At 37.3% G+C, this 12,607-nt stretch overlaps 1 protein-coding gene across 2 annotated transcripts in view; it reads left to right on the top strand.

Annotated features, from left to right (window-relative positions):
- Nucleotides 1-12,607, top strand: part of STPG1 (sperm tail PG-rich repeat containing 1) — a 57,988-nt gene that overhangs the window by 1,734 nt on the left and 43,647 nt on the right. The window contains exon 2 of one of the 2 annotated variants that reach the window (XM_030805142.1): nt 10,905-11,042. The exons of the other annotated variant lie outside the window; for it this stretch is intronic. Coding sequence (XP_030661002.1) covers nt 10,973-11,042 — 70 coding nt within the window. The 5' untranslated portion in view covers nt 10,905-10,972. The remainder of the gene's footprint in view (nt 1-10,904; nt 11,043-12,607) is intronic. 2 annotated transcript variants of the gene reach the window in all.

The raw sequence follows: 12,607 nt of genomic DNA, 5'->3' as shown, positions 1-12,607 counted from the left end.
ATGACTTGCATTTTGAAAATCACCAATGTGGAAGAGAAATGAGACTTATTTTGAGTTGGTTCCAAGGGTGGGAATTAGGACGGATAGAAAAAGAAAAAAAGAGAGAGAGAGAGAATCAGCTTTGATACAGGAAGGAACTTTCTAGCAATTAGAACTGCCCAACAGGCTGAGCGCGATGGCTCACGCCTGTAATCCCAGCACTTTGGGAGGCCGAGGCGGGCGGATCACAAGGTCAGGAGATCGAGACCATCTTGGCTAACATGGTGAAACCCCGTCTCTACTAAAAATACAAAAAATTAGCCGGGCGAGGTGGTGGGCGCCTGTAATCCCAGCTACTCGGGAGGCTGAGGCAGGAGAATGGCGTGAACCCGGGAGGTGGAGCTTGCAGTGAGCCGAGATCGCGCCACTGCACTCCAGCCTGGGCGACAGAGCAAGACTCTGTCTCAAAAAAAAAAAAAAAAAGAACTGCCCAACAGTGAACTTCCACCAGTTTTTAAACTGTGTTCTGATGAAACCTAGCATTCTGTGAATATTCAAGAGAGTCAAATATTTGCCCCCCACCCAGCCATCCCTTATTTGCTTTATATTTTGAAAACTATATGCAATATTCTAACTTCAGAAACCCAACCAGGTCAGGCACGGTGGCTGTAATCCCAGTGCTTTGGGAAGCTGAGGTGAGAAGATCGCTTGAGGCTGGGATTTCGAGACCATCCTGAGCAGCATAGTGAGACACTGTCTTTACAAAAAATTTTAAAACTAGCCAGGTGTGGTGGCAGGTGTCTGTAGTCCTTGCTGCTCTGGAGGCTGAGGTGGGAGGATCACTTGAGCTTAAGAGTTTGAGGTTGCAGTAAGCTATGATTGCACCACTGCACTCTAGCAAGTGGACGACACAGCTAGATCCTATTTCTAAAAATAATAATAACAAACCAATCATAGCCACTTGGGTGCTAAATGTCAAAATTTAGCAAGTTAATATTTAGTGTGTGCTGCCTGAGAGGTTATTATAGAGGTTAAGGAGTGAGTAGAAGTCAGACTTCCTGAGTTCAAAGCCTGATTCCACTTTTCTTCTAATGTGACTTTGGGAAAGTCACTTAACCCCCCACCAAACTTCAGTTTTCTCATCTGTAAAAAGTGGGGATTATATCTCACTGGATTATTGTAAAAAAATGCATAAGGTATTCCATAGAAGACATTTAGGACTGTACAGGCTCAATAAATGATGGCTATTATTTTAAGTTGTTAATACGATATCCCTGTGCGTATATTAAAACCCTACGTTAATACAAGCCTACTGCAGGATAGGCAGTATTAACCACTTCACATGGGTCAGTCTAAGAGGAAGGTACTGTTATCAATCCCAGTTTATGGAGGAGGAAATGGGCTCAGAAGGTTGAGTGACTCATCTAGAATCAGAGCTATTAAGTGGCAGACCATAACCTTGAACCCAGGACTGGATACTCTGGACTGCTGCACTGGCTCCCACGTAGGAATTGCTTAAACATATGTTGTTGATTCGGAAGGTGGTATATCTTCACTGCTCTTTCTTAGATTCTAGGTCCATGCCATTCTGTCATGAACAGTTACACAGGTGGACCAGTGAAGCACACCTGGGCAGTGCTCTGTTCACATCTGGCCTGCACCTGCTCTCATCCTGCCTTCACAGGTATGCAGTGAGAAGACTGGAAAGCATTATTAACAGTGTGGTCTTTTGGTGGTAGGATTGAGGATTGTTTTTTATTTGTTTGTTTGTTTGTTTTGAGATGGAGTCTCGCTCTGTCGCCCAGGCTGGAGTGCGATGGTGCGATCTTGGCTCACTGCAACCTTCACCTCCTGGGTTCAAGCGATTCTCCTGCCTCAGCCTCCTGAGTAGCTGGGACTACAGGTGCACGCCACCATGTCCAGCTAATTTTTGTATTTTTAGTAGACATGGGGTTTCACTGTGTTAGCCAGGAGGGTCTGGATCTCCTGACCTCATGATCCGCCCGCCTCGGCCTCGCAAAGTGCTGGGATTACAGGTGTGAGCCACAGCGCCCGGCCATGGATTGCAGATTGTTTAAAAATTTTTTGTAATTTATCATATTTTCTTAAATGTTGACAGTGCACATACATTATTATTACAGTAGTCCTCCCTTATTCAAGGGGGATATGTTCCAAGACCACCGTTAGATGCCAGTGAAACAGTGGATAATACCCAAACTGATTACTGTCAATCAGACTGTTTCTGTTCATATCTTCCACTCACAAATTTAATGCTTTTTCCATCTTAACTAAGCACTTATCATGCTCTGTGGCTACAATTTTTATAGTCTGAGGTGAAGCACCAAAACTAGCACCAATTTTTTTCCCCTTTGAAATTTGATGGATGAAAGTTTTATTCTTACTGTAGATCTTAGCAACCTCAGAATACAGTTTTTTTCTTGCCTTATTAAGTCAAGAACTTTCACCTTTTCACTTAAACGAGGCACTTTTCAGCTTGTCTTTGGCATGTCCAAAGTGCTGGCATGACTACTCTTGTGCTTTGGGGCCATTATTAAGTAAAGCAAAAGTTACTTGAACACAAGCACTGAGACAACGTGACAGTGGATCTGACAATCGAGATGGCTACTAAGTGACTAATGGTGGGGTAGCAAATACAGCTTGAATGTGCTGGACAAGGATGGTTCACATCCCAGGTGGGGTGGAGTCAGACGATAGGAGATTTCATCACATGCCTCAGAATGGTGCATAATTTAAAGCTGATGAATTATTTATTTCTGGAATTTTCCATTTAATATTTTCAAACCACAATTGACCATGGGTAACTGAAACTGGAAAACGAAGCTACAGACAAGGGTGGACTACTGTGTAACAGGAAGCTTAATATTTTTCTAATCACTCATAATTCCAGAACACTAATGCATTTTTTAATAACAGCTTTATTAAAGCTAGGGCAGTAGATGGCTTTTACTAAAATGGTATAACATTGAGGGGTGGTAAATGAATAGTGGCTGCTTTGGTTATTTTTTGAGACAGCGTCTCACTTTGTCACCCAGGCTGAAGAACAGTGACACGAACATAGCTTACTGCAGCCTTGACCTCTTGGGCTCAAGTGATCCTCCTGCCGCAGCCCCTAAGGTAGCTGGGACTACAGGTACATGCCACCATGTCTGGTTAATTTTTATATTTTTTGTAGAGATGGAGTTTCACCATGTTTCCCAGGCTGGTCATGAGCTCAAGCTATCCCCCAACCTCCGCCTCCCAAAGTGCTGGGATTGCAGGAGTGACCCACCGCACCCAGCCCAGTATAGTACCTAGTATAGATACTAAAAAACCTTGTTAAGCTGGATTGGTGATTGTGCTTTGATCATTATTGATTTGTTTCTGTTATTTTGTATCTCTTAATTTCTTGAAGAATGTTGTCAATAATTCTATTAAATATCAAATTTTTAGTGTAGATTGTCCACCAAAAAAAAGTTGAGAATTGCTGCTGTGAGGATTACAGAATAAAGTAAGGAAAAATACTGCAGGGAAAAGGACCAGTAGAGCGTAAAATCATTTATTCAGTCCTTTACTCATTAGTATATATAAATGGTATAAGTTCCTTAGGGAAAAAAATGGGCAAAATGAAACCCAAGTCTGCTAATGAAAAATAATTGCTGTGGAAATTAAATTGTGCCCTTGCTATTAACAACTAAAAAGTAGTTAAATGTGTTAAACAACTCACATTGGACAACAGGCACAGTACAATAATCCCTGAAGGAAGAAAAGCAAGATGAGTCCTACAATTGTCCCCATTTAGTACTGGGGTCAGTTTTTAGGCCATATTGTAGGAAATCCAAATGAATTCCAGATTTCTGAGTTGAGAAGATAAAAATAAGAATTCAGAGAGGCCAAAGAGGCTAGAATTTATAGGGAGAACCCTAAAGGAAGGAACTGCACCAAAAATGTTCAGAAACCTGAAGAGAGGTCTCCTTGAGTTTTTGGCTGAGCAGTAATCTGCACATGCATGAGAAACTAAGACTGGGGAAATACCAACCAAAAGGCCATAGGCTGAACAATTTCTGGGGCTTAAACAGAACTGGGAATGTTTCACGTTACCATAAACCAGAATGGAGACACATGGTATTAGATAGGAATTGGGTAGAGTTCACAGAAATGTCATGCCTTAGTAGTGGGGATAAATTATTCCCAGAGTAAAAGCTGCTCTGGACTTGCCATAACAAAGTTTGAAAGCTTGAAAGGGTCAGATGGATCTACAAGTTACTGAAAAGTGTGCCACATCCTTTACAGGAATATATCAAAACCCAGCACTCAGCAATGTAAAATTCAAAATGTCCAATATCTAATACAAAATTACCAGACATGAAAATATACAGGAAAATATGACATGTATCTGAGAGGAAAATTAACCAATAGGAACAGACTTAAAAATGACAGATTATAGAATTAGTACAAAGAAACCTTAAAGCAGCTATTGTGAATCTTACAAATATTCCCAAGGATGTAAAGGACACTGAAAATGATGAGGCTAGAAATAGAAGACATAGAAAAAGAGCCCAAATGTAACCTCTAGAAAGAAAAAATGCAATATTTGAAATAAGAATACAATGGATGGGATTTGCAGCTGATGAGAGACTTCAGAAGATCAGTGAACTTGGCTGGGCATGGTGGCTCATGCCTGTAATCCCACCACTTTGGGGAGCCAAGGCAGGTAGATCACAAGGTCAGGAGTTCAAGACCAGCCTGGCTAAGATGGTGAAACCCCATCTCTACTAAAAATACAAAAATTAGCCAGGCATGGTGACAGACACCTGTACCCAGCTGACACAGAGAATTGCTTGAAGCTAGGGGCAGAGGTTGCAGTGAGCCGAGATCACGCCACTGCAATCCAGCCTGGGTGACAGAGCGAGACTCCGTCCAAAAAAAAAAAAAAAAAAATCAGTGAACTTGAAGACATGACAATATAGACTACCCAAATGAAGGACAGAGAGAAAAGAGACTTAAAAATAATGAACAGAATATCAATAACCTTTGGGAAAATATGAAGTGAACTAATATAACTGTAGCCCCAGGAAAGAAGGAGGCAGACGCAGAAAAACTATTTGAAAAAATAATGGCTGAATATTTTCCAAATTTGGTGAAAACTATAGCCTACAGATTAAAGAAGTTCATTAAAACCCAAACATTAAAGACATAAAGAAAATTATGCCAAGATACCATGAAAATCAAATGCTGAGAGGCACATAGAATAGTCAAAGTAATAGAAATAGAAAGTACAATGGTGGTTGCCAGGGGTTGCAGGGAAAAAGGAATGGGGAAATACGGAGGAAGTACCGTGTTGTAGGAAATACCGGGGAAGTACCATATTGGTTAATGGGTATAGCGTTTCAGTTTTTCAAAATGAAAAGATTTACGGAGACGGATAGTGGTAATGGTTGCACAACATTATGTATTTGAATTCCACTCAGCTGTACACTTAGAAATGGTTGAGATGGCAAATTTTTATGTTATGTGTGTTTTACCATAATAAAAAATTGGGAAAAATCAAATTGCTGAATGAAAGTGATACACAGAAAAGCTTAAAAGTTGATGGATAAAAAAAGAATTATTACTGACAGAGGAATCAAAATAAGAATTACAGTGGACTTCTCATCAGAAACTATGCATGTCAGAAGACAAAGGAATAATATAAAAGTTCTTGGGAGAGGTAGGAAGAGAAAAAACCTATGAACCCATAATTCTATACTCAGTGAGAATAAGTTTCAAAAATAAAAGAAAAATAAAGACCATTTCAGACAGACAAAAACCTGGAGAATGCATTATCAGAAGACCTGCACTACCTGAAAATTTAAAAGAATTTCTGTAGATAGAAGGACTATGACACTAGAAAGAATCTTGAATTTACACAAAGAATTGAAAAGCACTGAAAATGATAAAGATAAAATACATTTTTTCTTATTTTAATTTCTTTAGAAGATAATTGAGTGTTTAAAAAACAATATTAGATTAATAATATATATAGAAGTAAAATGTATACAAAAGTAACAAAAAGGATGGAAGATAGGAAATGGAAGTGTATTGTTGTAAAATTCTTATATTATATGTGAAGTAGCATACTATTATTTGACTGTGATAAATTAAAGATGTATACTGTAAACCTTAAATCAATCACTGTACGTAAGTATAGCTAATAAGTCAGAAATGAAGATAAAATGAGACCATAAGAAATATGCACTTACTCTCAAAAGATCCAAGAAAAAAGAGACAAGGGCCAATATAACAAGTAGGAAATTGATAGGTTTAAGCCCAACCATATCAAGTGCTACATTAAATGTAAAAGTTCTAAACACTCCAATCAAAAGGCAGAGTTTGATTAGACTAAAAACCAGGACCTAATATATGTTGTTTTTAACAAAACATCTTTAAATATAAAGACACATTCCTGCCAGCAGAAGTATGAAGAAAACTCAATAATTAAATATAAAGACACAAGCAGGTTAAAAGTAAAAGGATAGAAAAAATATAGTGTGCTAATAGTAATCAAAAGAATGCCGAAATGGCCACGTTAATATCAGAAAAAATAATAGACTTTAGAACAAGGAATATTACCAGGGATAAAGCCGGGTATTTCATAATGATAAAGGGGTCAATTCACCAAAAAGACATAAAAATTATAAATGTTCATGCACCTGGTAATAGTGCTTCAAAATACACAACAACAATCGACAAAGCTTAAAAGAGAAATAAACAAATTCACAATAATATAATATGGTAATTTCAACACTTCTCTTAGTATTGATAGAATGAATAAATTGCAAATCAGTAAGGATGTAAGAGACTTGAACAAACTATCAACCAATTCTACCTAATTGACATTTATAAAAAACCCCATTCAACAACAAAAGGAAAATTCAAAAAGATAACTAGAGAATCCCCCTGACTACTTGGAAATTAAACATTAGACTTCCAAATAAGCCATGTGTAAAAAAGAAATTACAATGAAAAATAAAAGGTATTTTAAACTGAAAGAAAAATGAAAACACAACATGTTAAAATATATGAGATGCCACTAAAATGTTGCTTACAGGAACATTTAAGATATTAAATACATGTATTAAGAAAGAAGAAGGCGCTGGGTGCGGTGGCTCACTCCTGTAATCCCAGCAATTTGGGAGGCCAAGGTGGGCAGATCACTTGAGGTCAGGAGTTTGAGACCAGTCTGACCAACGTGGTGAAACCCTGTCTCTACTAAAAATACAACAAATTAGCCAGATGTGGTGGGAGTGCCTGTAATCCCAGCTACTGGGGATGGGGAGTTGGAGGTTGCAGTGAGCCGAGATTGTGCCATTGCACTCCAGGGTCTAAATTCAATTATTGAAGCTTCCACCTAAAAAGCTAGAAAGAGAAGAACAAATGAAACCCAAAATAAGCAGGAAGAAAGAAAAAATAATCATAGAAGTCAATGAAATAGAAAATTTAGGAAAACAGTAGAGACATATCAATAAAACCACACGCTGTTTTCTTTTGAAAAAATCAATACATTGGTAAACCTCTAGCCAGACTTAACAAAAATAAGTAAAACACAAATTACCAATATCAGGAATGAAGTAGGGACATTACTACAGAACCTGCAGATATTGAAAGGGTGATAAATGACTTTATGCCAGTAAGTTTCATGATAGATGAAATGGAAAAAATTTCTTGAAATACACAAATTACCAAAGCTCGGTTAAGAAGAAATAGATAATCTGAAGAGCCCTGTATCTATTAAGTTAATGGACTTTGTCATTAAAAATCTTCCCACAAAGAAAACTCCAGGCCCAGATGGCTTAACTTGTAAATTTGAGGAACAACTAATACCAATTTTACACAAACTGTGCCAGAAATTAAGAGAAAAAAAACACCTTCCAACTCATTTCATGAAGCAAGCATTACCCTGATGCCCAAATCAAAGACGTTTTTAAAATGAAAAGGAAAGCTACAGATTAATAGCCCTCATGAACACAGATGCAGAAATCCTTAACAGAATTTTAGCAAACTGAATCCTTCAATATATAAAAGTGATAATATCTTATGACCAGGTAGCATTTATTCCAGCAACACTAGGTTGTTTTAACATTTGAAAATCAATCAATGTAATTCAATTAATGTATTCACAAAGAACAATTATATGATCATCTCCATAGATGCGGAAAAAGTATTTGATAAAATTGATCACCTATTCCTGTTAAAAACTCTTAGGAAGCTAAGATTAGAAGTGATAACAAGCTTTTATTTAAAAAAACCTACAACTAACATTGTACTTAATGCCGAAAGACTGAATGCTTTCCCACTCAAGCCAGTAACAAGACAAAGATGTCCACTATTGTCATTTCTGTTCAATATTGTACTGGATGCCCTAGTCATTGCAGTATTACAATAAAAAGAAATAACAGGCATACAAATTGGAAAGGAAGAAATAAAATGTTTTATTCACATATGACATGATTATGTATGTAGAAATTCCTAATCGACAAAAAAGCTACTAGAACTAAAAAAAATGTTTAGCAAAGTTGCAGGATACAACATCAATATATACAAATTACTTATATTTCTGTATACCAGCAATAAACAATTAGAAATTTAAAAAATTTTAAGACCATTTTTATGACATAAAATATGAAATACTTAGTTTAAGAAAATATGTGCAATTTTTGTACACTGATAACTGTAAAATATTGCTGAGAAATTAAATAATATCTAAATAAATGGAGAATATACCATATTAATGGAACATAATACTCAACAAAGTTAAGATTTAAGTTCTCCCTAAATTGTTCTATAGATTCAATGCAATCTCAATCAAAATCCAGGGAGGTTTTTTTTTGGTAGAAATTGACCTGTAAGTTACATGGTAATTCAAAAGGGCTAGTACAAAAGCTAATATAGTCGAAATAATTTTGAAAAATAAGACAAAGTTGGAACTACCTGATTTTAAAACTTATTCTAAAGCAAGATAGTGTGCTGTTGGTATAAGGATATACACAGAGTTCAAAAGAACAGAATAGAGAATCTAGAAATAGCACTATATATATCTAAATAAACACATACACACAGAGTAGATTTTTGATGAATGTGCCAAGATAATTCAGTGAAAAAAGGATATTCTTTTTAGCAGATGGTGCTGGATTAATTGAATCTTCAAATGCAATAAAATGAACCTGACCCTTACCTTAATACCGTATACAAAATGTAGTTCAAGATGGATCCTAGGCCTCAATGTAAGAGCTAAAACTATAAAACTTCTAAAAGAAAATGTAGGAGAAAATATTTGTGACCTTGAGTTAGGCAAAAATTGCTTAGATCTAACAAAAGAAATCTTAAAACCTTAAAAGAAAATTTTGACAAATTTGATCAAAATTTAAAAATTTGCATTCAAAAGATAATGTTAAGAAAATAAAAAGGCAAACCTCAGCCAGGGAGCAAATATTTTCAAAACATATATGATAAAAGGCTTGTATCCAGAATGTATTAACTTTTACAACTCAATAAATAACCCAATTAAATCCAATTGTTTTTGGGTTTTGTGGGGTTTTTTTGTTTTGTTTTGGTTTGGTTTTTTTTGTTTTTTTTTTTTTTTTTTTGAGATAGGCTCTTGCTCTGTTATCCATTCTGGAGTGCAGTGGCACTATCATGGCTCAGTGCAGCCTTGATCTCCTGGGCTTAAGCAGTTCTCCCACCTCAGCCTCCAGAGTAGCTGGGACTACAGGCTGGCTAATTTTTTATTTTTTGTAGACATGGGGTCTTACTGTGTTGCTTAGGCTAGTCTCAAACTCTTCGCTTCAAGCAATCCTCCCGCTTCAGCCTCCCAAAGTGTTGGGATTATAGGTGTGAGCCACCATGCCTGTCCCAGTTTTTTTGTTTTAAAGGCAGAAGATTTGAACACACTTCAATAAAGAAGATAAATAAGCACCTGAAAATATCCAAATTAAAATGACAATGAGATACCCTATAAAATCACTAGAATGCCTAAAATTAACAAGATTGAGCAAACACATGTTGGTGAGGATGTAGAACAATTGGAACAAAGTACTGGTCTATGCAACAATATGGAAGAATTTCAAAAGCATTACACTAAGTGAAAAAAGACACAAAAGAGTGTTTATGATTGCACTTATGTGACATTCTAGAAAGGCAACAATTGTGACAGCAGAGCAGTGGTTGCCAGAGCAGTGGTTGGGAGGGTACTGACTGCAAAGGGACACAGGGAGCTTCTCAGCATCATAGATAAATTAATATCTTAATTGTGGTGGTATTTAACTCGACTGTAAACATTTGCTGAAACTTGGAATTGTACAACTAGCATGACGAATTTTATTTGTGTATACATTATGTCTCAGTAAAGCTAAATTTAAATAAAAATAGGCCAGGCATGGTGGCTCACGCCTGTAATCCTAGCACTTTGGGAGGCAGAGGCAGGCAGATCACCTGAGGTCAGGAGTTTGAGACCAGCCTGGCCAACATAGTGAAACCCCGTCTCCACTAAAAATACAAATTACAGGTGGTGGGCGCCTGTAATCCTAGCTACTCAGGAGGCTAAGGCAGGAGAATCACTTGAACCCCAGGGGACGGTGGTTGCAGTGAGCCAAGATCACGCCATTACACTCCAGCCTGGGTGACAAGAGCAAAACTCTGTATCAAAAAATAAAAAATGAAAATGAAATCCAAGCCTTCAGTAGTTCTGTAAGCAACATCAACAGTGACTTCTTCTGCAGTTCCTACTGCAGGCAGCACAATGTGCTTGGGACTTTGGATCACTGGACTTGGTAGATCTCAGCTGGCACCCACACCATTTCTCAGTTTACCCTGTAGATAGAACAGAACCCATTTGCAATAATTAACCAATGCGAAATGATCTCTACAAATGCTGTGTTTTGCTTTTTCAGGTGCTTAGGAGAAGATGCAGTAGAGCTTTTCATCAAACAAATGGAACACATCACAGAATTTTGCTAACATGGACAACTCTGCACAGAAAAATGAACGCACTGGCAAACATCCCAGACGTGCCAGTGAAGTACAGAAAGGTACATGTGTCTTTGCAGGGAGGAGATAGCTCTTGACATATGCTTATTTTAGTACATAAGAGCAAATTTGGGGGGAATAGTAAATCCTGGGTTATATCCACAGGGCCATCCATACAGGCATACCAGATAGATGGCTTTAGGCCCTACTGTTTCAAGTGTGATGTTTGGGAAGAAACTGTTGAGAAGAAAGGATGAGAGAAGAAAGAGGAAGTCTGTTTAAAAATAAAAAACTAATAAACAAAACCCAGACTTGTTATTTCCATGTATCTGGTAAGAATCTCTATCCTCAAATTTAGATATGTAAGAGATCTTTTTTTAATTTCCTAGAAGTCAACTTGAGTTATGACTGCAAGTCCCCATTCTGCTGGGTTGTTGGAAAGGATAACTCCAGCCATTATCAGTATAAATCCTATCTCCCTCATGATTGTTTCAAGTTCAGAACTTTCCCAATAGTTAGTGTGATCCTGGGAGGCTGGGTTGGGGTGGGGAGGAATACTCAGGTCATTGGTCAACCATCCACATTGGTGAGATCCCCAGTGTCCCAGCTCATGTGCTCCCTTTGGTTTTGCTAGTGTTCGGCAACTAGTGTTCTGGTTCGTTAGTGTGGTTTAGGAATTATTACTGAGATGGGAAACCTCATTTTGAGATCCTCCTAGGCTCCAGCGCTTTTTCTTTCGAGGCTGTTATCACCTCCCTGGTGGGCTTCCAGAGTCACTGCTGCTCTCAAATCCAGAGAGATCTCTCTTTCTTCCTCCTATCCTCTGATTTTGCATTCTCTTTTTCTTTAACATTTCTTTAAATTGAAGCATAAATATATATTCAGAAAAAGTGCACAAATCCTGATTGTATAGCTTAATGAATATTCACAAACACCGCCTATGGAATAACTTCTCAGACCAAGACAGAATGTCAGCAGCATCTCAAAAGCCCTTGTTCCTTCTCAGATATGGATCTCCCTTCCCTGCAAAAGCAAACACTACGGTTATCCTGACTTCTCATCTCATTAATAACTTTAGTTTGTTTTTGAATGTTATGTAAATGTGAATCATACAATATGAACTCTTTTCTCTCAGGCTTTTTTCACTTATGTTTCAGAGATTTAACTTCATGTTGTTTTATCTTACCTATCAGTAATTTGTTCATTGTATTACTCTTGTTTGAATATACCACAATTTATTTATCTATTCTACTACTGAAGGACATTTAGGTTGTTTCCAGTTTGGGGCTATTATGAATAAAAACTTCTGTAACTATTCTTGTACTTGTCTTGTGGGACACATATTTATGTATTTCATGGGTCTATACCTGAGGAGTGGAACTGCTGGGTCATAGGGTACGTTTAGGGTAAGCTTAGTTGATATTGCCGAACAGTTTTCCAAAGTAGCTGTGCCAATTTTAGCTCCTTACAAGCAATGTATGTGAATTCCACCTGCTCCAAATCCTCACCAACATTTTAAGCTCATAATAGTTTTAATTTGTATTGCCTTAGATCAATGAGATTGAGCACTTTTTCATGTTGACTGGCCTTTTGGATATTCTCTTTGGAGAAGTGACTGTTCAACTTT

The sequence above is a fragment of the Nomascus leucogenys genome, chromosome 24 (genome assembly GCF_006542625.1).
Source record: "Nomascus leucogenys isolate Asia chromosome 24, Asia_NLE_v1, whole genome shotgun sequence".
NCBI classification, from domain to species: domain Eukaryota; kingdom Metazoa; phylum Chordata; class Mammalia; order Primates; family Hylobatidae; genus Nomascus; species Nomascus leucogenys.
Note: the sequence above shows the minus strand (reverse complement) of the source record. Positions and strands in the feature narration are given on the sequence as shown.